The sequence below is a fragment of the Dermochelys coriacea genome, chromosome 7 (genome assembly GCF_009764565.3).
Source record: "Dermochelys coriacea isolate rDerCor1 chromosome 7, rDerCor1.pri.v4, whole genome shotgun sequence".
NCBI classification, from domain to species: Eukaryota; Metazoa; Chordata; order Testudines; family Dermochelyidae; genus Dermochelys; species Dermochelys coriacea.
The window spans coordinates 14,506,423-14,534,092 of NC_050074.1; the positions used below are offsets into that span (position 1 = coordinate 14,506,423).

Genomic DNA, 27,670 nt, shown 5'->3' on the forward strand with positions numbered 1-27,670 from the left:
GCAGGGGTTGGTTCTTGGCCCTCTGCTAGTTAACATTTTTATCAGTGACCTAAAAGAAAACATAAAATCATCACAGATAAACTTTTCAGATTACACAAACATTGGGAGAGTGGTTAATAATGAAGAGGACAGGTCACTGATACACAGTGATTTGGATTGCCACAACGATTTGGATCGCCTGGTAAGTGGAACACAAGCAAACAAAATGTGTTTTAATAACCCAAAAGGGCTTATCATAGAATCATAAGACTGGAAGTTGACCTGGAGAGGTCATCTGCTCTAGTCCCCAATACTGAGGCAGGAACAAGTAAATCTAGACTATCCCTGACAGGTGTTTTTCTAATCTGTTCTTAAAACCCCCCAGTGACAAGGATTCCATTTCCACAACCTCCCTTAGTGACCTATTCTAGTACGTATATATCCTTATAATTAGAAAGTTTTCCTAATATCTAACCTAAATCTCTATTGCTGCAGATTAAGGTCTTTTCCTCTGGTCAGTGGACATGGAGAACAATTGATCACCATCTTCTTTATAACAGCCCCCCTCAATCTTCTTTTCTTAAAATTAAACATACCTAATTCTTTTAACCTTTCCTCATAGGTCATGTTTCCTAAACCTTTTATCATTGTTCTTGCTCTCCACTGGACCCTCTCCAATATGTCCTCATCTTTCTTAAAGTGTGATGATCCAGTTGAGGCTTAACCAATGCTTAGTAGAGAAGAACAATAACTTCCCATGTTTTTGATATGACAGTCCTATTAATACACTTACGCTTGATATTTCTCTTTTTTGCAACTGCATCACATTGTTGGCTCATATTCAAATTGTGATCCACTGTAACCCCCAGATCTTTTTCTACAGTACTACCACTTAGCAAATTATTCCCCATTTTGTATTTCTGACCAACTCTCCATGTTATCAAGGTCATTTTGAATTCTAATCCTGTCCTCCAAAGTGTATGCAATCCCACCCGCTTGGTGCCATCCACAAATTTTGTAAGCATACCCTATTACCCAAGTCATTAATGAATATATTGATTAGTACAGCACCCTGGACACAACCTCGAGGGAACCTATTAGATACATCTTCCTAGTTTGACAGTAAACTCTTGGTAACTACTCTTTAAATCTTTGACTCAAGGAGCTGAATCTATTTAGCTTAACAAAGATAAGGTTAGGGGGTGAGTACCAGTCTGTAAGTATCTACAAGTATTTGATAATAGGTTCTTCAATCTATCAGACAAAGGTATTACACAATCCGATGTCTGGAAGTTGAAGCTAGACAATTTTTGACTAGTAATAAGGTGTAATATTTTAACAGTGAAGGTAATTAACCATTGGAACAGTTTAGTAAGAGTCATGGTGGATGCTTTATCACTGGCAATCTTAAAATGAAGACTGAATGTTTTTTTTAAATCGGATGCTCTAGTTCAAAAGGAAGTATTTGGGGGAAGTTATATGGCCTGTGTTTTGCCAGAGGTCAGACTAGATATCACAGGGTCACTTCTGGCCTTGGAATCTATGAAGCTATGACTATTCAAGGTGCAAAACATGTTTTCAGCTCTGATTTTTACTTCCACTCTGTGGTGTAGTCTTGAATGGACAACTACCAGGATGCCCCCGCCACTCTGACCTCACACACATGTTGAGCGGTAGACACCATTTTGCTCTGGATCCTCCGTGTAGTTTGAGGTCACGCTGTGTGGAGGACGCCATTTTGAGAACAAAATGTCATCCTCCACATGGCAAACATCCCAGTAAGCTGTTCCAGTATGAACTGGCCCCATGGCAGCTGAGCAAATGCTCTCAGCTTTGCCATGCACCTCTTTTACAAGTTCCATGTAAAACAAGTTTTCATGGATAGCAAATAATGTAAACTATAGAAAACAAATGGCTACATGATGTCTTTAAAAGGCCTTTTCCAAGTGAAATCAATTTTCAAAAGTGCCAACTCCCATTTTTAAAAAGTGATGTTAGCACTTGAGCACCTAAACCCTATTGACATTCAGTGAGACTACGTGCTTTTTAAAAATTTACCCAAAAGTGACTTAAGAGCCTAAATCATTTTCAAAAGTGAGTTAGGCATTTCAGAGCCCCGCCACCCGGAGCATTGCGCTGGCAGCGGGGGAGGGGGAGCATCATGGGAGCAGCTGGGGACTAGCCTCCCAGGCCAGGAACTCAGGGACCGGGCAGGAGGGTCCCACGGACAGGATGTGGCCCGCGGGCCGTAGTTTGCCCACCTCCGCCCTACAGTAACTGTGGTTCTTTGAGATTGAAACAGGGTGGCTTGCCTCATGGGCTGGAGAGGCTGGGGATAAGCCAACCTCCATTACAGGTTGATCTCCACCTGAGAGGAATCAGGTAATTCCAGTACAAAAAGGAGCAGGAGGTTGCAGTGAAGGTGGGAGCCCCAGGAAACTCTGGCTATATTTTACACACTGCAGGGAACAGAAAGTCTCTGAGTCAGCAGGGGAAAGCTCAAGAAGCAGGAAAGAGTGCAGAAAGCTCTTGAGGCAATGAGAGAGATCCTTCCCAAGCTGGGGAGAGACTCCAAAGGGTCAGCTGGGAAGACCTGTGAAGGAGGATGATTTCTAGGCAGGAGATGCTGCGGGAGAAGCAGAAAGGCAGTCCCTCAGGGAGCTGGGTTTGTGCCTAATTGAAAGTGGGATGAAGACTATGTGTGAGTTTGTGTTCTATGTTTGAAAGCGTTATTTTGATACTGAAGTGGGTTTGAGGCCCAGAGGGCCCATATGTGCCTGAGAACTCAATAAATAGGATCTTAGGAGGGGATTGTTTGAACTACCTTTAAACTGAGTTTTTTAAAGGATCCTGAAGAGTGTAGGTAGTTGAGGCAGGGTGCTGTAGAGTGACCTCTGGCCACTGGGGTGTGCTTGGGTTACAGAGATTGTTGTTAATGCAGATTCCATGATCATCCTCCATCCCCACTTTTCAGTGCTCTCAGTGACATGGTCTTTGGATTGTGAGGGATCTGAGGGCCCTGCATCATCCTTTATGCCCTCATATGGGAGCACTGGGAGGCTTGGGGCATATATGTGACCCTGGTGGTAAAAAGACTCCAATTTTGTGAGCATAAGGTACATGCACTCCTATAATGGAATCCACACTGATGACATGAGGAATAACAACAGTTATTGTAGGGTAATACAATACAATTGTAGGGTAATACTGTTCTTTATAGACTGCCCCTTTCTCAGAGAACTTACAAATGAAAGCCATAATCCTGCAGACCCTTATGCATATCCTTAACTTAAGCACATGTGTAGGCCTATTAGCTTCAATGTGAATAAAGTTAAGTTAATTTAAGTAAATGCTTGCAAGTCTGGGGGCCTGAATGTGCATGACAGACAAAGGGAGTGTTAAGTTATGTCTACAGTAGAGACTTCACAGTGGCATAGCTGTACTTATGCCACTGCGCTACTGTAAGATCTCCATTTTAGCCACTTTATGCCGACAGGAGAGAGCTCACCCATCAACATAATTAAACCATACCCAATGAAGAACTGTGGCTATGCTAGTGGGAGAGCATCTCCTGCCAACATAAGGCTGTCCACACCAGCGCTTCTGTCGGTGTAACTTATGTCGCTCAGAGAGGTGTTTTTTCACAACCCTAAGGGACATAAGTTATACCGACAAAAGTGCTAGTGTAGACATAGCCTTACTCTCCTAATTATACAGATGGGAACCTGAGGAACAGAGAGATTAATTGACTTGCCCAATGTCATTCAGAAAGTTGGTGGCAAAGCTGGGCAGTGACCCCAACTCTCCTGATTGCCAGTATAGTTCCTTAATCCTTTACACACATGAGTATTCCTACTGTAATCCAAAGACCTGAGTCTCACTTATGCTAAGGCCACTTTATACCACTCTGGCAATGTAAAGCAGCCTTAAATGTAAATTATATTATACCTGCTTCTAAGTCCCTTTTACACTGCCAGAGAGGTGTACCAAGAACCAGGTGCAGTAAGTCTTTGTAGGGCTGGGGCTTGAAATCATAGGCTATTTTTTTAAAGTCCAAAAAGACTTGAGGTGAAATAAAATACTGTTTGTCTAAAATACAATAAAATCAGTATGATATTTAGTATAGTTTATTAGTTAAAAATAAGAGTTTGAATGATAATCATAAGACATTCCAAATTCCCACAGATTCTTGCAGTATCTGCAGTCTGGTGCATAAGTGAGTAAATAGCAAAAACTTCAAGCATAATGCTTCCCTTTATAAAGGTATACTGAGTCTGTAACACATGACTATCAGTGCCATTACAAAAGGCAAAAAAAGAAAATATGAAATTGTACAAAATGTTTTATGAAACAGGAAATAGGCTGGTATAACTAGACAACATAATGTCAAATGCAGGGATCGGTAAGCCCCCGGCAGGCTGGGCTGGTTTGTTTACCTGCCACGTCCACATGTTTGGCCAATCACAGCTCCCACTGGCTGTGGTTCACCGCTCCAGGCCGATGGGGGCTGCGGGAAGCAGCGGCCAGCACATCCCTCGGCCCGCACCGCTTCCTGCAGCCCCCAGCGGTAAACTACTACTTCTACTTCTGTGATATTATAGTATTGACCAAAAGGCCCCAGTCAGGATTGTGCTGGTGCTGTACAAACAGAGAAAAGACAATCCCTTTCCAGAATGGGTTACTTTCTCCAGACACAAACAGCTGAAGGGTAGGTGATGAGGATACAGCATTCAAGCCCATGAACCTCCTGAAGTTGCACAGCTTTGTTAGATAAATGGATTATCATTTGTTTTTTATTGAGGGTAGAGAAAAGGAAACAGCTTGTCATCTGCCTTCACATGGCCACTAAGAATTCTAACAGATTAGGGATGTATGAATTAGTGAGACTACGTTCTTCTTTGTCCCATATAACGTGTGCTTAATTGTCCCTCATAGGGGACAAACATCATTCACTATGTAGTGCTTCAGAACAAAAAAATGCTTTATTGTTAATTATTTTTTTCAATTGTTTTAGTTAGTACTAGTGTTCGGCTCTGTGCTCTGATTCCCAGGTTCACTTTCAGCGTCTTCATAAAGAATAGATACAACAATAGTCTTCTAGCCCTTCAGTAGAGTATCTGCTGTTCATGATGAATTACACAGCCTAGGCCAGGTCCTCTGCTGCTATAAATTGGCTTAGCTCCACTGAAGTCTATATATAGCAATTGTGAATCTAACAATATGTGTATTAGTTCCTCTTTTGCTCCAGACACATCTTTGCTAGTTTTGTCTATTTCATCTTCAAACTTGTTTTTAACCCTTTTAGTGCAGGTCCAGCCTTAGCTGGGTCTCCTTTTTGGCACTTGCAATTTGTGCAATAATTGCAAAAACAGCTTAGGCTATTTAGATATATAAGTGCCAGACTATATTTGCACTTATTTGGATTAAGGTGACCAGGTACCTAGCTTTTGACCGGAAAGTCTGGTCAAAAAGGGACCGGACAGTGTCCAGTCAACTCTACTGCCAGAACACCCAGAGTCCAGTTACCATGGATGGGGGAGGCAAGGTGGCCACTCCATCACCCACTCCAGCCCCTACTCAGCTAAGGCCACCTCCTACCTGTGTCAGGCAGCTGTAGCTCCCAACCCCGGCAAAGCAGGCGAGTCCCTCCTGAGTTGGGCAGGGAAAAGCAGCAAGTGAGGGGAAAGAGGGGGGAAGATGCATGGATAAAAGTGGGGCCTTGGGAGAAGAGGCGGGGCAAGGGTGGGGTCTTCGGAGAAGAGGCAGGGCAGGGGTCAGGCCTCGGGAGGAAGAGGCGGGACAAGGGAGGGTCCAGCACTGCTGCTGGAGTGTCTGGTTTTTAAATATTACCAAGTTGGCAGCCCTAATCTGAGTATAGTTACTCACTTAGCTGTCTAAATGACCTAAACTAAATCTTTAAACCTTTGAAAGTGGTAAAAGGTAAGCAGGGCTTTTGGAAATGTGTCCCTTAATCTCTACTTTACATTGTAGCTGCCAGAGACTGAGCTCCAGGCCCTGATTTCATCACTTGAGATGGATTTCTTTTCTTTAAAGAATACTCGTATCCATTCAACCGTTTTTGTATTTTTTCTTGCCTTTTTTTCCTTTCTCTCATAGATGTGACATATGCCAGTTTCTTGTGATGTTAATATTATTCTTAAATTAGCTTCCATGCTGCTTTTATGATGTCTAATGACCTAGCTTTTTCCTTCGGGAGTTTTCAGGGGTCTGGAAGAGCTCTACCAACAAAGAAGCAGCTTTTTCAATATAGCTGCCTTTAAACTAGCAGCTGTTGCCAGCACAGCCGTGTCAGTCATAAATCACACCTCATCACACCCCAGACCTACATAGCTATGATGTTAAAAGTGTGTAATGCACACCTGGCCTTACACCTTTTTTTTTATTATTAGCCTGCTTGAAGCTTTGTATCACTTTACTGCTTCTTTGTATGATCCCCAATGGGAGGATGTCAAAATTTCATTATATTATGGTAGCTGGTGCTGATGGCTCAAACACACCTACTTCATAAACCAGCCCTGGTGTTTTACATAAAACTAAATTAGGAGAATGTCTTGTGTTCTCTAGAATAAGTGGTTCAATGGAGAGTTTGACCTAATTAGGAATCAGGTTTCAGAGTAGCAGCCGTGTTAGTCTGTATTCGCAAAAAGAAAAGGAGTACTTGTGGCACCTTAGAGACTAACAAATTTATTAGAGCATAAGCTTTCGTGAGCTACAGCTTCCAAATGCATCCGATGAAGTGAGCTGTAGCTCACGAAAGCTTATGCTCTAATAAATTTGTTAGTCTCTAAGGTGCCACAAGTACTCCTTTTCTTTTTGCTAATTAGGAATGTCTCCCAAAGAGAACCACAGAACTGCATTCCTGTGATACAATGGGCCCTGCTGTTGTCACTGAGATTTATTATTGACCTACTAAGCTTTCATGATAGCTGTCTGCATCGTAAATAGCATTAGGTTAAAAAGTTTAACCAGTTCACATAACTAGAATGGATGAACACTGGGATACGTTTAAGTCTGTGGCTCACAGGTGCTGTACAAGAGGTTGAAATGAATAGCTTCTGTAGCTGCTTGGATCATTTCCAGCATCAGAAGTTTGAGTCTCGATGCAATTATTTGCATTAGGATTTAAGATTTTGTAAGCTGAATAAAATAAAGACTGGAATGTTCTAAACATAGGGATCTGATTGCTCCTTCCAGTTCATAAACACTGGCTCAGTCCTTCAGTCCAGAATTGGACAGGCAAAAAGTTGCCATTTGCATGGGTGAAATCTTTGCTTATGCAAGGAATGTTAGATTGATAGCCACAAAAGGAAAAAGAAAGATCTAAAATCTCATCTATTATAGAATTTGAGTTCTTATAATTTCACCTGAACCAATTTATATATGCCATTCCAATATAACTATGCCACAGAACACACTGTCCAGATTATGTAGATTTTCTTCATTTGATTATTTTGTCTATTTTTTTAAAAAGAGCAACTTGGGGGTTTTATGGGAAATGAACAAAACAAAAAGGAGGTTTTATAGAGCTCCTTTCGTAACAAAGGGTATCCTAAGGCTTTCTTCAAAGTTATGAGTTAGATGCTAATAGTAATAGTAGCCATGTGGACAAATTGTGCAGTCAGCTCTAACTTGCAGATAGCATTAAATCTTGGAACTTGTTGCACTGAGAGAAGGAATGTGTGCCGGAACTCATTACTTCATGTCTTATTCAATACAGTGCTAGCAATTGCCACCCATCTTGCTATGTTTCATGACCTCCCCTTTTTATGACTCTTGGGATGCATGTAATGAACAAGCCTAAAGTATAACAGTAGGAAAGGTAGGAAGGCTTAAGCCATGTCCACCTCTCCATTTTTGGTTGTGAGGTCTGTTTAAGTTCTACATTAACATTGTTTCACCATATTAAGTTTGCCTTTCTGCTTTTGTAATCCCCACTGAGTATTTCTGTGGTGTATTTAAAATTCTATGCAAATTTCTGTGTTTTTTTCCCTTTGATTTGTTGTTTATAGACACAGTGGGAGGGGAAATATTCAATGTGGCACATGTGGAATTAGGTGCATATCTGTCATGAACAGCAACATCAGCTGAAACTAATTCCCCAGGCAGAATACTAAAAAAGCATCCCAGCTCTTTGAGGTTTCTTGGGTCTATCAGCAGGAACATATAAAGATGGACACCTCAGTATTTAAAGCGTAGTGATGTCACGTTTCCATTCAATTTAACATTTGGTGTTTGTTATCAAGTTTGTTTTGTTCATCTATTCTTTCAAACCTTTCTCTGATCCCTCATCTCAGGCTAAACGGGATTTATAAAGCTGTTGTCTTTTGTTTGAGAAATCCTAATTGTTTTATCTGATTATCGAGGGAAAGTATTGAAAAATATTATTCAGGTTCTTGGAGACCTCTGCTGGTAATATTTTTTTAAATCTTTTCAGGTTGTGTTTGTTATTTTAAAGTAGGGCAAATCTACCTTTAAGAAAAACCTGAAACACATCTGACTTTAGTACAGTCCTGAAGCTCAGACTGAGTTTTTTGAAACGTTCAATGGGGTTTTGTGCAGTGGACTAGAGACAAACCTATGTCAATGTCGTTTTATGGAGATAGCATAAACTCAGTGGTTTCCAGGAAAACTTGAGAGTTACAGCAGAAATTTGCTCTCAGTTTTGAGTAAGGATAATATAAGGGTGTGGAAACCTACCTAACACAAAACTAGAAAAAGGTTTTCAGACACCTGCAAACAACAAATGCCAGTTTTCACAGAGATCTATTTAGAAGATTAAGTATGTGAAGTCAGTACTTTAAACGCTACTGTATTAAGGTCCCAATCCTCTGAACTCTTATTGACATGAAATGCTTTTTTCTACACATGTATCCTTTATTCACGAGTAGCTCGGGTTTTGCAGGATCTGTCCCTAAATTAGCAAGGGGCCAAGATGTGGTATTAGGATCTGAACTTAGATCTGAATAGTGCTTGAATTTGGTTCCTAACACTCCCAAAGCTCAAAGGGTTTTGATCGAGAGCTGCGATCCCGCAGGCCACTGAGGCCCAGTTCATGAAAACATCAGGAAAGCACTAACTTCAAGCATGCCAGCAGTCCCATTTATTTCAATGGCACTTCTCATGTGCTGAAGTACTTCATTTCTGAAGATGCAATTTTTTTTTATTTAATACTTATATTAAAAATAAAAGTTGGGAAACGAGGTCCTGATACTGTTCCCATTAACTTCAAAAGGAGCAGAATTGGACCCCTAGGGAAAAAATCCCCAAAGCGAATCCAATGGTATTAAATATGTGATTCTTTGAGGAAAGCTATTTGGGGAGTTTGCTGGCATCTAGAAAATAGACTCTTGTTTACAAACATGTGGTTTTATCATTACTTTCTGCACTGCAGCACCACCTAACTGGATTCAGAAAATAAGTGATGCTCACAATGCTATAGAAGAAAGCATCTTTTGGGAGTGTAAAGCAAATGGGAGACCAAAGCCTTCATACAGCTGGCTAAAGGATGGTGAGCCATTGATGCCTCGGGTAAGAACATTGCTGAAGTCTAATGACTTTGTTCTTTGAACGAGGTGGCCTTTTGCAGAATGTTCTATAAGGATTCTGCTGATTTGGCAGCTTTCTCATGTCTGCATAGTTCACTGCCTTTGAAATAGAAGTGCAAACAGTGATTGAGCCTTAAAATTCAAGTTAGAGCATATTTTCTACCTTCATGGGTCAATGCCATTATATGACATTGAGTTCCTGTATCAAAGAAAAATAGTCCCTTACTTTCTGTAGGATGATGGGGAAGGCTTCAGGACAGGTTCAGAAAAGATTTATATTAGGGAAAACAGGGTATATGAAGCAATTATACTTTTTCAACTATTTATAGCTCTGTGGAACGATTAATTCATAATACTAACCTGATGGTCGAGGGGGCCCAGTAAAATCAGGTACCATGGGGTTTTAGGACATAAAATGATTTTCATTTGATACTTTTCAGCTGAACTTCAAATGTTAATGAAATTTTGGCATTTCCTCCAGTCTCTAAACAATAATCCAATTTCTCTTGTTTAGAGTTGTTCCTGTATAGGTGACCAGAGACTTGACCTGCCATTAGCAGTGCCATGAAGAACCTCCTACAGATTAGCAATCCATAGAAGTAGGGGATAAAGCTCACTCTCCTCCCGCCCCACTCCTTCTCTCACTAGAGGGCAACTTTGAGTCCCATTATTGTCTCAATTATACGGCAAAACTAAAGCAAATTACTAAAGGGTTATCTGCATTTTTCTCCCTCCGCTTAATGTGAAAGGACATGGCTGCCTAGATTTGATCAAGTCCTAATAAAGATTGCACAAACATTAAATTGCCACCCTGCAGCCAAGTAGAAAGTCAATAGCTCTTTATATTACTTATTTTTTAAAAATGGCAGAACTCCCAGGGGGGAGGGAACATTTGCTGTACTTATTAAAATTGATAATATGAGTTCCATATCCTTAGGCTGACAAATGATACCATGGTCTTTTGTTCCACATGCTAATTTTACTTCATGCTGGTCACTAGCAGATGGTCTTGTTCTTAAATCACGTTAGTGGCAGAAATAAAGTAAAGGATCATTAAATTATTAACATCTACATTTTTTTCCAGTAAACTGCAGCTGATTTTAAATGTTTCTCTCTGCACTACCTAAGATGATTACTATTCCTATTAACCTTCAGAGGGCTACAGGCTAATAACTCAACTGTTTTAAATGTTCTCAAGAATGTATTTGACCATGATACACTACCTTAAAACAGAAGTGCATTTTTAGATTCAAGTTTATCTCTTTGAAGGGGATATTAATCTGAATGGTTTAGGTATTAAATCAATGAGAACTCAAGGGAGAGTCCTCCAATTTAAATTGCATTTACCAACTACGGTATTGGTTTTTCCATTTAACGTCTAACCTGATATAAATTTAGTTGACAGACAAATAGATTGTAGCATGTAAATTGTTCATATTAATATTTTTTCTTGTCCCCTGTGATATAAGAGATGACACAGCTGCTGTAACATAAATTCTGAGGTGGGGTTTCCTTATTTATTTTGTTGTTCTACAGGACAGAATTCAGATAGAACATGGAGCACTTACAATAACAAATGTGAATCTGTCAGATGCAGGCATGTATCAGTGTGTAGCAGAAAACAGACATGGAGTCATTTTCACCAGTGCGGAGTTGAGTGTAATTGGTGAGTTTCCTTTCCTAAAAACTGAAAATCTCTTGTTACCTATACCAATGTTGCTAAGCTTAAATGTCTCAGCAAGAGTACATCAATATACCTCTGGCACCAAGGAAACAAGTGTAATAACAATTATTGAGGCAGATGGTTATACACGAAACAAAGAATTCCTCACATCACTCCATCTTGTTGTTAATACAAGGACCTGAGCATGGAAAATTGGTGACCTACTACACCCTCTTGGTGTTTAGAAGCCCCTATATCAGCCTTTTAATAAGACAGTGGAAACCAGTGATAGTGCAGTTGGGAACTGATGCATGTTGAACTCAATAAGTCTGTCTATTGAATACAGAATCTGAACTGAATCCTCTTTAGGAAACTTTGCAAAACTTTCCTTTTTTAATAGCCTTTTCACCCTGAGAATGACACTCACAATGCTGACACCCTTTTCAACCCCTAAATCCCTAAAAGACCTCTACCTTACACAGAGTTTTGACACCACAAAAAGGGAAGTGCCAGAGACTCCGTAACATCAACGAGACAGACTGATTTCATTGGGTCATGCCCATGTTATATATCCATTTCAGTGAGCATAATGACAGCTATAAATTGTGTCAATGTATTGCAATAGTGAAACTGCACTTCTTCTTGTGTATCTGCTTACAGTCAAATTGTTCTATGACTATACTACAAGAGGGTTCCACTGTATGCATTTTTGTTTTGCGACAGTCTGCTATGAGTACGCGCTGAGCAGCTCATTTGCCAAATGATTGTCAATCCACACATAAAAAGTGTGATGAAGTAAGCTGTAGCTCACAAAAGTTTCTGCTCAAATAAATTTGTTAGTCTCTAAGGTGCCACAAGTACTCCTTTTTGTGGATACAGACTAACACGGCTGCTACTCTGAAATCTGTCATAAAAAGTGTTATGCACTCTGAGGTCCATTCAGCAAGTAAACCCATTGGGCCTGATATATTGGCCTCTGTTGCACTGGAGTACATTAAGAGTAACTCACTGAAGTGGAGTTATGCCTGGTAAAACTGATGTAAGCAAGAGGAAAATAAGGGTCATTTTGTGTTACACTAGAGCAAGTCCAGAATAGAGAGACAGGCTGGTTGTTGGTCTTGCATATTATACAATTCCATTTAACCAGGGGTTTTGGCTATCCCTTCATACCATATGATAAAAAGAGTTTCAAATAATGAGGAGCCAACCAGTCAGTTTTACAAGGATCCATGGACTGAGCCTCAAACCATCCCTTTGAGCTAGAAATCTTGTCTCCTTATCTTATCTGCGGAGGGGGAAGCTGGAGCACAGAGAGACTAATTCTGATTCTCCTCTCACTTATCCTCTTGATAATCAGGAGTAGCCCCATAGTATTCATTGGCAGCATAAAACTGGTGGGAGATCAGAATCACACCTAAAGGGACTTCCAGGAGGTGTATGTCAGAGTCAGGGATAGAACTCATGTCTCCAGACTCCTAGTTCTGCACTGAATTAGAAAGCTGCCCTTCCTTCCTTCCTTTCTTCAGCATAAGCTTTTGAGTAGCTAATTTGCTCTCTTACAATGCTGGGAAAATTCTTTCCATCAGAGAGAAAAGAGGGAACCAGTAAAGAGGTCAAATTACATGCAGCATTTCCAAGGAGAAACTAGAGTTTCTGATTAAACAATCTAGTCTTAGGAGTTTTCAAAGAGAATGTTCAGTACCATTGTTTGATTTGCTTTGTCCTTAGGAACAAGGCATGAGGTATGTTCTGCACATCACATTTCAGTGTAGGTCATCCTTTTATCAACCTGAGAGATGCCTACATAGAAAAAAACATTTTCATCTGGAAGTTTGCTGCTCGAGGAAAGTACAATCATGTTCAACAAATTAGGCTTCACAGTGATAAGATTTATTGGGCATGTTGCCTACTGTAAAAAGAAATCCAGATAAACCTACTGATGCTTTTTCCAGTCTATTCAGAACTGCTACAGAACTTGTAAGGTAGGCAGAACCTAGCATAAGATAAAGACCCAGATTCTTCCCTGCATGCAGGCTGCCCTTGGTACAGGGGGCATGTCTAGGGCTTACCTGTGCCCCAATAATCTCTGGATGATAGAATAGCCTCCTGGGGCTGTTGGCAGCTGATGTCATTTAGAGTAGCCCTGAGACTGCTCTCTCATTCCTGTGGACTGGACAAATTCACAACAGCCCCAAGATCAGGAGTACAAAAACATGGCTGAAAGCCACTTTTACTTTTCCAGTGTTTGGCTGCAGCTGAGGCTCTAGGCCAGTATATTGTGGAGTTGGTGGGTGATCCTAACAATAGCCTCCAGAGAGGAAAGAGTATAGTGCAATGGCTTCCCATATCGACACAGGAAACATGAGGAAATGGGCCAGAGCAATAGCTTCCATTATCCACACAGGAAACAGGGATGGATTTTAGATGGTTTTTACCCTGATACTTCACCTCCAAGAAAATCCAACTCTTCAAGGTCAGCATCTCTTAAAGCAGCAAACAAAATCCCCGTTTCTCTATTCTGTCTGCCTCTTCAATAAATCCCTGTGCTGGTACGACACTCTGCCTGTCTGATAGCAGTCCTATTCTGTATTATACCTCATTTCATCAGGGCCTGTGCAAATGTAATGGGTAAGCAAGGAGCGCCCGGGGTCTTTACATACAGTGTTTTACATCTTCATCAAGCTCAAATGTAGAACAAGTCTAAGAGAGCTGCTCATGCATAACTAGCAAAGACCTTAAAGAGTTAGCCTTAAAAACCTGCAGATTGAGAGAAAGATATGGTTAATTCTAGATTTGCTTTGTTCACATTAAGGTTGCAATGACTCTGTGCTGTTAAGGAACTGATCCTCCTTCTATATTAAGACCAGTTCTTTGTTCCAGATAAATGCTTGAAATAGAAGGACTAGTAGAATACTGAAAAACCTGCTTTACAAATATATTGGTAACTCCAAGACCTGAGTTCAATTTTCTGTGATTCCTAGGATTATATTATCTCTTCACAAATATTTAGGCTGTTGCTCAATATTCAGTATCTTATATGTAAATCATAGTAGTTCCTGTGTGGTTGTCTCTCTCCCCCCCCCCCCCGGCCCCCCCACAAAATGACAAGAATGATGATTCGGCAATTAATGTGGTGTTCATTATTTTCCAGTTTAGAAAGTTAAGCCATCTCATACCATCCGGGAGCTAGTACTTTGTGTCTCAGGCTACTATACATAGAACACATGTATGCGAGTAACAAAAGTGAATGGTCAATGCAAATACTTTGCAAGCAAACCATATTCTGAAAATTAGTTGTCTAAACTGTTCAGTAAACATTTATAAGTAACTGATCTATTCAAGGATTGATTTCCAAATTATTTTTCAATAGAAAAAAAAGTGGCACGTTTCATTTTAAAATCGGTAATTAATATTGTTCTCAAAGAGCAATGTGACCAACTCTGATATATATAGTATATTAATATGTAGAGGTCCTTACTGTGTGTCTTCTATTTTGAAAGGTTTTTTAGCACCAGTATTGTTTTTCTGGTTCTTTGATCATCTCCTATATAACATATTGTACTTTCCTCTATGCCAAAATGAAATGATCCATCTATGATCACACAGAAAAGGCAAGACAGCTCAGACGTTAGTTGACTCACTGATTCACAGAAATTGGAGATAGAAGAGTTGTCTTAGACCATATAGTCCATCCCCTAGTCAGCATGAAGTTATTCCTTATCCTGTATTCTTTTTGCACTGGAGGCAGAGTGGATGGCAGAAAATTGAGTAGAGAGTAGACACTTCAAGAAAACTGAATTTCTCCTGGGTTCCACTATCCAGTTTGGTGCCACCCTGTTGCTTCAGGAGCATTGTAGACATAGGCCTAGTTCAACTTCTATATTTGGGGAGGAGGGGGCAGCTCCATTTGATGTATTTGGTCAGCTGAAAAATATTTATCAAACCCTTTAACTGTCACTATGGGTGTTAAGTTTGATTCTGAACACAATGAACATATTTGTATACTATGGAGCTTATTTTGACCTAAAATTGGCTTTATACAAATGTAATTCCTCTGACTTCATAGTACTTATAGCTTATTTAGTGTAAAAGGAGAATCAGTTCTTGTATCTATACAAAACTATGCACCTTATTTGAATATAAATGTTACTTTTTCTGACTCTTTAAATTATAGATACTATTAGCATGTCAACATCTGTCAAGAGCTCCAACATGATGGAAACCGAGATATCACTTTTATTTGGTATTCTAAGTATAAAATAAATTGTGCTATCTCAGAAGCCGCTGTGGAGTAATTGTTTGCAAATGCTGACAGTTTAATGCTGGTTACTGTACCTACAATAAAAAGTGTTAGAACAAGAAACATTTATGTAAAAAAAAAAATCTGAGAACCTAACATAAATGTCCCACTAAATTCCCTGAGTCACTCAACCCATCTTCAAATCACAGCATTTATTGTCTTATATTATGTGTTCCATTCCATAATTATGGCAACAGTCACCTCCCTGCATACTGTTGTGTTATGCACACGCAGTACTGGGGAAGAGATCTGTAATCTCCTGTGTACTGTTAGGCATCTTAGCATACTTTCATCATCACCACACACTGTTATGTTATGAACATAGAAGAATGACACCCACTGAACATATAAGTATTTCTGATGTGAGCTTCTCCAAATTGCACTATATAAATGGAGCCTGATTCCTAGCTGGTGTAAATCAGCAAGGTTCCATTGACTTTATTAGGGCTACACTGATTTACACCAGTTGAATATTTGGCCCGTGATCTTTAGGTTTCATTACCAATAAGTTTTGCTATTAAATATATCTTTCCAAATAAATTAAGCTTTTAAGCACAAAAGTATCTATTTTCCTAAGCAATCTGCATATGTAGCTCCTGATGTTGATAATTATGGAAGTTACAAATGTAAATTGGTGAGAGGATACACCAGAATATTCTAATGTTAAAAGAAACCCGATTGGTTCTTTCCAGAGTGAATTCTAAGCTGCTTTTACTTTTCTTTTTCAGCTTTGGGTCCAGATTTTTCCAAAACCCTCTTGAAAAGATTAACTCTTGTTAAAGTGGGCGGTGAAGTAATCATAGAGTGTAAGCCAAAAGCTTCCCCCAGACCTACTTATACTTGGAAGAAAGGAAAAGAGATCCTAAAAGAAAACGAGAGGTAAACTCTTAAAGTATCCATTACTTTTGTTAGCTTGCTCCAACCCAAGGGCTTTCAGCAATGAAAGCTAAAATGGTCATTAATAGCTTCCTGTAAATGAATTGCAAATAAATGTAAAAACACCTAGCGTTCAATCTGTGGTATTTGGGGTTGAAGAGCTGCTCCTCTTGTGTTCATCCCAAGCTCTGTATAGTGTTTAAAAAAAAAAAAAAAAAAGCCCTGCCAAGAAGCTTATCCACTAAAGATATAGTCTAAAGAGCAAATATTTTGTCTTTGGATCGCTCCAAATAGCCATAGTTCTTCAAAAAGATTTCCCAGGAGATCCTCTCCCTGAAACTCTCAACTGCAAATTATTATCCCCTTGTAAATTATTCAGTCTCCCAGCAAACAGCAATTATTTGGGGTAAGTAACTAGTTTGGCAATTATAATGTCTGACTTGGAGACAGTACTTTCTGAGTGGCCAAGTCACATTTATTTTATACCAAGGATGATATTTGCAACTGGCCTCAACATGGCCTCTAAGATTGCACATGCACATTTTTTGCACATGCAGTCAGGTGTTGGTACTGAATGTTTTTATATCTGGTGGCTTTATCTACCCAATTTGTGAAACAGTTGTGCTTGCAATTATGCACAGGAAAAAAATTGAAACCATTCTTTGAAAATTTGTCTCAAGGAATTTATGAGATAGTGTTACATGCCAATTTTGGTGACATTAGATCAATGAGCAGATTCCTGTACTGCTAGCAGATAGCTGAATTTTATAGCTCTTAAAATTAGTGCACATATTCTATGTGTTTATTAAAATATTGTCAGTGAAAATATACTTACATTCAAGACTTCTGGTACTGTTGGCATTTCACCTGCCCACAAGGATGACTTTATCCTTCATCCTTCAATTAGTCATGGACAAATCAGCAAATGCGGAAGTGCCCAAATATTACTTTTAAAATATGTACCAACTTTTTTCACGGCTTAGACTGGCTCAGGTTTGGTTCACCTGAAAGTCTAGCCTCATGCTTTGTTTTATCTGAACTGCTTACCTGTAATAACCCCATTCTCGTTGCAAACATTAGAATGGTATGTCAAAATTTAGGCTCATTTATGGCCAGATGCTAAAACAAGGGTGCTCATTGCCTTGCAATAAAACAAGGGTGTTCATTGCGTTGCAATATCTGACATTTATTTATTAAGCTATTGCATTATGTGCTGTTTGCTTTGAACTCTCAAGATGCCATTTTCAATAGACCAGTCATTTTGCCCCATTCCCTCTTTAAAGTGGGCTAGACTGCACATTTAACCCATTGAAGTAAGTGCAAGTTGTTCCTGGATGAGCCCTGCAGAATTTCATTCAGTCTTATCCTGTGAATAAAGTATAGAGCTACCTCCACCAACTAGAATCTGAGGCAAGTCTAGATTAAAGTTATAAAAAAGTGTTTAGGACTCAGAATGTATTGGGTTTTAAAATTGAGATATCTTGTTCTTCAGACAAAAGACTTTATAGAGATTAGAAAATGTTGAACAATTAAGCCTTTACTATCTCAGAATTGTGGGCTCACTGTTCTCCCTGCATTCTGCACTTGCCAAACTCTGTATCTGAAGTTTGTATAAGAATCACCTGTGCACATTTTTTCATGTGCGCTGATGCTGGGGTGATTGAGGGTTGGTTTATTTGGACAAAGGGCTACTATCTAGAAGGAAAAATATATGAATATATATTTCTCATCTAAATATGTACTCTCACTGTGATACAATACTGACCAAGCACAATTCTTTGGACTTTAACCTTTCCTCACAGAAGAAAATATGAACTAAAACATGAAAACTATACTTTAACTCCTATAGTTACTATTAGAAAAAGTTTAGATACAGAACAGTTGGAGTTGGAAGGTAATAGATACCATCTGAATTTAAGGAGAGTGATTCACCAAAATATTTCATGAGGTGAGATCATTTTGGCTTCTAATGGGAAAACAATAATCAAATACATGAATAGTTCAACAGGACACATTAACTATAGTATATTAACTACGCATGTGTAAAAGCCTTAGCAAATCACAATATCACATCTGTTCCATGTAACTAACTCATATTAACTGGAGAGAGCCAGGTGAGAGCCAGATGCAATTGTGGAAAAAATAGCAAAGAAGATAATGATGACTAATGCAAGATCTGAAGCATGATATCACTACATTCTTTCATATGGACCCAAATAGAATTATTGTTCTTCCAATTATTTCTCCCAGCCCTAATGCCTTAATAAGACATTTTTCCTTCTAAGTTTCCCATACTGTATTTATTATTACAAATACATGATAGCCTACCTGTCCAGATGTAAAACTGGGTACCATTGGGGATGCTGGCTGCTTGGAAATATAAAAAAGTCTCTCATCTGCTACATTTCATTTATTGTTAGAATGAAATTCAAACTCAAACTTTTTAAAGGCACTTAAAAACTTTTGGGCAGAGGGATAGCTCAGTGGTTTGAGCAATGCTAAACCCAGGGTTGTGAGCTCAATCCTTGAGGAGGCCATTTAGGGATCTGGGACAAAAATTTGGGATTGGTCCTGCTTTGAGCAGGGGGTTAGACTAGATGACCTCCTGAGGTCCCTTATAACCCTGATATTCTAGGATTCTATTGAAATGTTGAGAGGGTTTTTTTCCCCTGCACCCACTTTTCATTTTTCCATACCATGGGCCATGGTCCTGTCCCCTTCCTGGTGTTTCTGAATGCAGAAACAGATCAGATCTCGAGTCTTGCAATTGCTTGCTTTGGGGTGGAAATATGCAGTTCTCTACACAGTGAATAAGTGTGCAGCAAGCCAGGGTGTGAATCTACAGTGCACTATCTGCTGCATGCTAACTGACCACATGGACCCTGCTACTGTGCACTAAAAGTTCTGTAGTATTCTTTAAGAATGAGGAGTACTTGTGGCACCTCAGAGACTAACAAATTTATTTGAGCATAAGCTTTCTTGGGCTAAAACCCACTTCATCAGATGCATGCAGTGGAAAATAGCGTAGGAAGATATAGATATATAGATATAGATATATACACACACAGAGAACATGAAAAAGTGGGTGTTGCCATACATACTATATCTTCCTACTGTTAGTCTCTAAGGTGCCAAAAGTACTCTTCATTCTTTTTGCTGATTCAGATAACACGGCTGCTACTCTGAAACTTGTAGTATGCTTTGACATACTAGCCATGTAGACAAGCCCTTAGACCAGGTCCTGAGTTCACTACCCCATATATACTAACCATTTATCACTCTGCAGGTCCAAATAGATTTGTGGACATCTGCTTGATCCTCCCTTCAGGAACCCATGGCCAGTGATATTGAACAACAGCCTTCTTCACACAAAGTACTCTTATTTAGCAGCTGGAACAGAGTGTCAGAGAAAAATAGATCTTAATACAACCAACAGCCTGCATGCGTATTTAGTCTTATCTAACCTTATGCTTCCCCTTAAACTATGTTAGATAGGCTTTCCCTGTAATTTACAGGAACAGAGACAATCCATCTTTCATTCTTCTAGCAAAGCTCAGATCCTCCAGTGTGTCTGTGGGTCTCCCAGTCTTAGTCTCTCTTTGACTGGTTCAAGAAAGCTCCATCCCCTTTCTGTGTAGGGTTCTGAGCCCACTTACCATATTGGTCAATAGCTTTTCTGCTTACAAGCCAAGATGTGGTATCTTCTGGTGTTTCAACCTGGGTTTTTCCAGTCAGCGGGATCTCACACTGAAAGGCCACCTCCAGTTCACCCAGCTGCAAAATGGGTACCTTATGTATCAGGTTACGGCAGTCAAAGACAGTTGGATGAGATGCTGGCCACATCACTCCCTTGTGTGCTATTGGCTGTGAAACTGATGTGCCTTAACTCTGTCAGCTTGATGAGCCATTGGCTCAGGGGAAATTTGACTTCTGATTTGGATCTTTCAGCAGGGCCTATCCAGGAGAATGCCCCTGCAGTGGTTTCTGCTCCATTGTTTGGGAAATTAAACCCATTCATTCTCAATGGGTTATAATCAGAGGCCTGATTGCTGTCTCCCCCTTGCGGGAGGGTGTTGAAACTGCCTGATTCCGGCTTAGTCTAACATTCCATCTTAGAAGTCAAGCACACAGACCGTATTTTAGATACAGATCAAAATAGGCAATTTAATACAGAAGCCTTATGGTCATATTTGATTACACCAGGGCACGCCAAGGGTGAGATTGTTTGCTTTGCCCCTAAAATACTCAGCACAGAACTCAAAGCCCCAGAGGAGGGGAAGGCTAACGTGGCTTTAAGCCACCTTTGCATCTTCACAATCCAGTTGCTGTATCACCTCTTCCCCCCTATGTAATTTAGACAGCTTTAGGGGCCTAAGTTACAGCAGCAGTGCTCAGAATCTGTACAGCCCTGCCATGCCCATCCTGCCTCAGCTCATCCCTATGCGAGGGTTTGCAAGGGGATCGTAATAGCACCATCTTATGCATATCTCCTGCAGTGCCTGTGCCAAGAGAATCCTTTGGCAGGAGCCAGGGCATCGTAAACCCCTTTATGTCACTGCAGCTCTCTTATCAGGCCCACAGGGGCCAGAGCAGGAGTGAGTGCTGGGTTCAGACTGAAACTGAAAATACTAAAGGTCCAAAGTCTTGTGGTAAATCTTCCATCAACTGGAGCCTTTAAATCAGGGATGGATGTCTTTCTCAAAGATATGTTCCTGTTCAACCACAATTTATTGGACTTCCATTGGGTGAAATTCTCTGACTTGTGTTATGCAGGTCAAAGTAGTTGATCATGACGGTCCCTTCTGGTCTTAAATATGTTGAAATCTATGGAAAAAGCATAAAGAATAGCTGTTGCTGAGATATTTTCATCTGGGCTGGAAGCAGAAGTTTTGGGTAGCACGTGAGAAAAGCTGTTCCCACAAAATTTCCAGCCTAGTCAACAATGAAGATTTGTGAACTTTGGACGAGCATCTAAACTTCTGGATACTTCTCCTAGTTGAACCTCAGCTCTGATGCTGTGGAGGTTCATTGGTGTGGATAGTCCTTCCAATTCCAAGAGGAATTAAAAACAATGTTAATGTGCCAGTTCGCTGGGATGCTTTGAATTCTGCCATATCATGGCAATTGTTCAAGTTCCTACCTTGGGGCTCTTGTGTCTTTGTAGACAGAGTGTAATATTAGGGAATAACGTCCAGAGGCAGAAATAACATGCATCACATGCTGCTAGGAATCCTGCTCTGGGGGCTACTGCTGTCCAGGAGGAAGAGCTAAATGTGATGCTTAGTGTTTGCCCAGAAGGCACAGCCTATCTTGGAAAAGAGAGCTTTATTGCTTTAGGTTTTGTATTCTTCTCTGGAGGCAGAACTACTGTGTTCTGTGCCTTAATGAACAACCTGCCCTGGAGGTATCTCTGAGTGGTGTTTGAGAGCTCTACCACTGTGTTATTAGGAATTCTGCCCTGGGGTACAATTATATTATTGCAATCATTAAAGGCAGTTCATCTCCATAATAATGGAAATCCTGCCTTGGAGGCATAACTACATCAAAGTTATGTTAGCATCTTGGCTCCAGAACCTAAATTATATATAGCTATAGCATAGATATAGAAATGTTGCAAAATCAGCTCTGGAAGTAAAGACTGCTCCTACATAGCTATGGATCCAGAGTTCATTACCCGTTCGTGGTGCTACATGAACATCCAAACACATTATTCACAGCCCAGAGCCTATTATGTTCTATGGGCAACACATAACATAATCCTTGTGCATAACCACATTACATATGGCTGAAGCAGCCCAGTAGAGGATTACCCTAACCTGGGGTAACTCTTAATAATTCAGTGCTACCACAGCAGCTCCCATCCTCCAAGCCTTCGGCGTAAGGGTTATGGCCAGACATCCTAGATTCTGGCAATTTGTGGTTCTCAGAGTAGACCCTGGAGACTCTGAGCACCTGGCAAAATGTAGAGTAGACTTGTTGCTCTACCTTATGCTAGATAGGTCTGTGGATCGGGAAGAGGAGGTTGCAAACTTTTGCACCACCACCTTCCTGAGCTCTGCCAAGCAATTTGGCCCCATAATTTTTCAAAAGTACTAGTAGACTAGCAGCATGGTCTGAACCAGATCGACAGATCACAACACCATGCAGGGGAGAGAGCAGACGTGGGCCCTACCTTTCTTCTCCCTTCCCTATCCTTTTGGAAACAGAGCCGGGGCTCTAAACATTGAACAGTTAATGAGCACTTTGGTCAGAAAAAAATGCTAAATGAATCATGGTAACTATGGAAACTGAGCCATGTTCAGTCACAGGGCCTGATACTGCTCTCAGTTACACCAGTGTAAATCAGGAACAACTTCACTGGACTGAATAGTTACCCCAGTGGGAGGCTGGTATAAATGAGAGGAGATTCATATTCTTAGGGAACAGAGTAGCAGCCGTGTTAGTCTGTATTTGCAAAAAGAAAAGGGGTACTTGTGGCACCTTAGAGACTAACAAATTTATTTGAGCATAAGCTTTCGTGAGCTACAGCTCACTTCATCGGATGCATTGTTAGTCTCTAAGGTGCCACAAGTACTCCTTTTCTTTTTGATTCTTAGGGAAAACTCTTCTCTTAAACTCTTGCACCTTTCATGCAAGTTTTTGATATGTTTCACCATATTCCCTATTTGTTGCTGGTGATGGCTTATCTTAAGTGATCACTCTCCTTATAGTGTGTATGATAAACCCATTGTTTCATGTTCTCTGTGTGTGTATATCAATCTCCCCTCTGTTTTTTCCACCAAATGCATCCGATGAAGTGAGCTGTAGCTCACGAAAGCTTATGCTCTAATAAATTTGTTAGTCTCTAAGGTGCCACAAGTACTCCTTTTCTTTTTGCGAATACAGACTAACACGGCTGCTACTCTGAAACCTGTTCTATCACTGTAGTCCTCATTTTCCTATTGTTTGTCTGCATAATCGAAGTGAGCTGTAGCTCATGAAAGCTTATGCTCAAATAAATTTGTTAGTCTCTAAGGTGCCACAAGTCCTCCTTTTCTTTTTGCGAATACAGACTAACACGGCTGCTACTCTGAAACCTGTCAGGTTCTGTGATTGTTTCTGTCTGCTGTATAATTAATTTTGCTGGGGATAAACTAATTAAGGTGGTGGAATATAGTTGGTTATATAAGCATGTTACAATATGTCAGGATTGGTTAGTTAAATTTCAGGAAAATGATTGGTTAAGGTATAGCTAAGCAGAACTCAAGTTTTACTATATAGTCTGCAGTCAATCAGGAAGTGTGGGGGTGGGGTGGGGAAATGGGAACAGGGAATGGGGGTAGGGAATTGGAATCATGTTTTGCTAAGGGAGGAAATGGGAATGGAATGGGGGTGGGGAAATTGGAATCATGTTTTGCTAAGGGGGAGGAATGGGAACAGGGACACAGGTGTAAGGCTCTGTGTTGTCACAGCTGGGAAGGGGGACACTAAGAGGGACACTGGAATCATGCTTGCTGGAAGTTCACCCCAATAAACATCAAACTGTTTGCACCTTTGGACTTTGGGTATTGTTGCTCTCTGTTCATGCGAGAAGGACTAGGGAAGTAAGTGGGTGAAGGAATAAGCCCCCTAACATACAGAAAGAATGGGTTGGGGTAGTCATGACAGACTTGTTCCTACAGGGTTTTCTGAATCCTCTTATAATAATTCAGTTATAATGTTAGATAGATTTGTTACCTAAACTTGTGTTTTAAAACCTTTATTTTTCAGGTGTTCTTATTATGGAAAGATTTACATTTATTTATAATTACAGTATGGTTCCTGCAGGGAACTTACTCTGTTATAGATAGAATGCCTGTTTCGGCTCTAGCGTACATAGGTGTAAATCAGAAGTAACTCCACTAAAGTCAGTGACTATAGTGGTTACTCTTGGTTTACAATATAAAAGAGAGAGAATCAGGCCCTGGGTGACTACAGATAAATGCAGGTGGTACACAGAGCACTGTCAACTAAAGCTATGATGTTCAGGCACAACCATGCCCATATTTCAAATTCAGTAAGAAATACCCTATAATTTAGTTAACTATCCACCTGAGCTATGTAATTATATCAGAAAGCATATTTTTAAATATTTGTAAATATATATCCCCTTCATTGTAGTATAATCCTCCATAGTCCAAATAATTATAATATTGCACAGTCCAAAGAGCTTGCAAGCAGTACCATATACACTAAATGGATAAAGTTTGGCACCTTCATACAAAGGAACATTAGTACAATATGATTTATTAATCTGCATTACCAAACTCTCTGAAGCCTCAGTTAGGTTTTCTTTAAATACCTTATTGCATTTGTGTGTGTTTATAATATATGAAAAGAATATTTGTCTGAACTTATCTTATTCCCCAGCATGTACCTCACTGTTGATGTGAAATCATGTCACTGTTGAGGAGTGTTGGGCAAGGATTAGAACATAGGTCTTCGCAAAAAGAAAAGGAGTACTTGTGGCACCTTAGAGACTAACAAATTTATTAGAGCATAAGCTTTCGTGAGCTACAGCTCACTTCATCGGATGCATCCTTAAGTACACTTATGTACTTCACATGGGGGCAGGGGTTTATGAGGCTAAATGAATGTTTGCAATCTTCAGATGAAAGGCACTGTTTTAAGTGGTAGGTATTCATTTTAAAATATCGGTCTCTCTGTACACACATCAAAGCTTATTACTTTTCCATGACCAGTCACAAAAAAAAAGAATTTTTAGTAACTGTCCAAATGCCAAATGCTACTCCCCACACATTTCTGCATAGCTCCAGTAAGTAGCCTTTGTAGGGATAATCCAAGAAGGGTTTAGTTGAAGGAAATCTTCCCAAAAGCCCCAGAGCTTGTTGTGGGGGTGCTGTGCAGCCATTCCACAGATGTTTCTATAGCCTAAGGACAACAATGGCACATGAGAGTCCTGTACACCCCCCTATCTGAAAGAATTTAGCATTATGGAACTGCATAATGATGAATCCGCTCACTGCTCTCCACCCCCTAACTCCTGCTGTGTACTGCTTCTGAAGATAGGCACTGTTAAGCAAATCTCCACAGCACAAAGGGTGTACTCGATCTGCTTTCATGGCAGCTCACAGCTAGTAGTCCCCACCCCCGCCCGCGCTGCAGAACCATAGTGAATCAGTTGTGATTTAACACCTTCCATCCCCATGAAGGAGATGACCGCATTTGGCCCTTACGCAGGCTAGGATTTGGATGTGCTCTCTTTCTCCAGGTGTAGGTAAGTGAGAAATCTTGTCTTCCCTTTTCAGACTCAGAGCTGTGCAATATGCAAAGATGACAAGAGACCCTATGCTATGTCTTGCCTTCAGATTCACTCATTCATCCTTTTCCCTTTCCATCACACATGGCCTATTGTCAGTTATCCAGTTTGCCAGCTCATATCAAAACCAGAGCTTGAGCGTTTCCAAACCAGTTAATATTCTGTTAAAATAATTAATATTCAAAATCCACAAATTGGGGGCTCGTGTTCCTAATGTTTTCCTGAAAGACACTGAATATTAAACTGATGCTGCTACCAGACACACACGCACAGTGGCACAGAAAACTAACTTTACTTTTATGCCAAAAAAGATTACTCTCCTCCCATTCTGGCTCATGTTAAGCTCCTTTACCATTAGAATACTCTCCTTTGTATGAACATACAGTGTGTGAATTGTTTATTCGGTTTGTTTGTAAGGGGGAAAAAAGTAAATGATGTTCAGGATTGCTAGCAAAGAATGTGAAAGTGTCCAATTAAATAGCTGCTCACAAGGACTTGTATAATAGCAACATCTGTTATCTTAATTAAACAAGTTTCTTTATAAAGGGGCCTTTATGGTGCGCTTTGTTACAGTACGATCTGACCTAGATACTCTAGGCGTGCTTGTTATCTTCATGGGAATTTTCCCAGTTGGTTCCATTTATGTTGCAGCCTTGACAAGCTTTGTGATATATGAGCGCACAGACACAAAACCGTATTGTTTAAGTCCAGAAGGTTTTCTTTTTTATGAAATCTAGTAAAAACAAAGAAATGCAACATTCAAACTGATCTTCTTCTGAGCATAGGTAATGCAGTGCTTGGAGGTCTGGCGCATGGCTCCTTAAATTTATACTTCTGCCATATGAAGCCTTGAGGGGACAAGCTAAGGTGATATGGTAGTATTTTCAAATATGCCTGAGGGCCAGATTTTTAAAGATATTGGGAATTAGGAATCTATCCCTAAGTCCAATTTTCAAAAGTAACTAAGGAGGCTACATCTCACTGAAAGTCACTTAGGCTCCTGACTCGCTTAGCTTGGCTTTTTGAAATTTTACTCATAGTGTCAGCCCTGACGTTTGGATTTCTTTGCCTTGATGCCTTTGTGTCACAGACCATCTTTACTTAACACAGAAGACCACAAATTGTATATGAGTCAACACTGTGATGCAGTGGCAAAAAAGGGAAATGTCACTGTGGGATATATTAACAGGAGTGCCATATGTAAGACATGAGTGGTGACTGTTCCACTGTACTCTGCAATAGTGAGGCCTCAGTTGGAGTCAGCCCCAGCAGAGCCTTCCCAAAAATGTGGGGCCAGGGGCTCTGCCCCCTCCATGCCCTACCCCTCCCCTTCTGCCCTTGGCCAAGCCAGAAGCTGGAGCAGGCTGTGAGCCACAGACCCTCCACCTGCCTGGGATGGGGGGGCACACAGCAGCCCTGGACTGTGTCCCCACCCTGCAGGCCCCCCGCCTAGGGCAGGTGGAGCGTTCATGGCTCCCAACAGCTGTCTGCACGGCTCTTAACGCAAAAGCTCCAGAAGAGTCTATTCATCTCGGCACCACTACAACCCAGGAGGTGTCCTCCAGAAGCCAAGTGTTCAAACTGAGAATTTCAAAGTAGCGTGTGCAGTTCAGGCACACGTTTTGCTGCAAAAATGATATAATGTGAATCAGACTCCCCTACTCTGCTTTGAAAATGTCAACCTACATGCTCAGTTGTCACTCTTCTAACTAAAGTTAGTTTTTGGAGAATTAGCCGTAAGGTATGTTTGTGATTTTTAAATGATAGCAGTTCTTGGGCTCACTAGCATTACTTAACCGTCAAATTGGAATTTTAGAATTGTCTCGGAATAGCCTGGATTTGATGGACTTAATTCATCCCCATTGTGCTACTTCATTAGTTTTATCCTACTGCAATTCACCTTATTCACAATAATGGCCATATTGACTACTTATATTAGAAGAATTTGGCCTGTTATTTGAAATCTAACTTATTTTTATTTTGACTGT

General features: G+C 40.3%; 1 protein-coding gene across 8 annotated transcripts in view; it reads left to right on the forward strand.

The window, feature by feature from the left end:
- Positions 1-27,670, forward strand: part of CNTN4 (contactin 4) — a 657,694-nt gene that overhangs the window by 529,423 nt on the left and 100,601 nt on the right. For all 8 annotated transcript variants that reach the window (XM_038410564.2, XM_038410563.2, XM_038410561.2 and 5 more), the window contains 3 exons: positions 9,392-9,528; positions 11,082-11,211; positions 16,237-16,387. In XM_038410564.2, the coding sequence (XP_038266492.1) occupies positions 9,392-9,528; positions 11,082-11,211; positions 16,237-16,387 (418 nt within the window). The remainder of the gene's footprint in view (positions 1-9,391; positions 9,529-11,081; positions 11,212-16,236; positions 16,388-27,670) is intronic.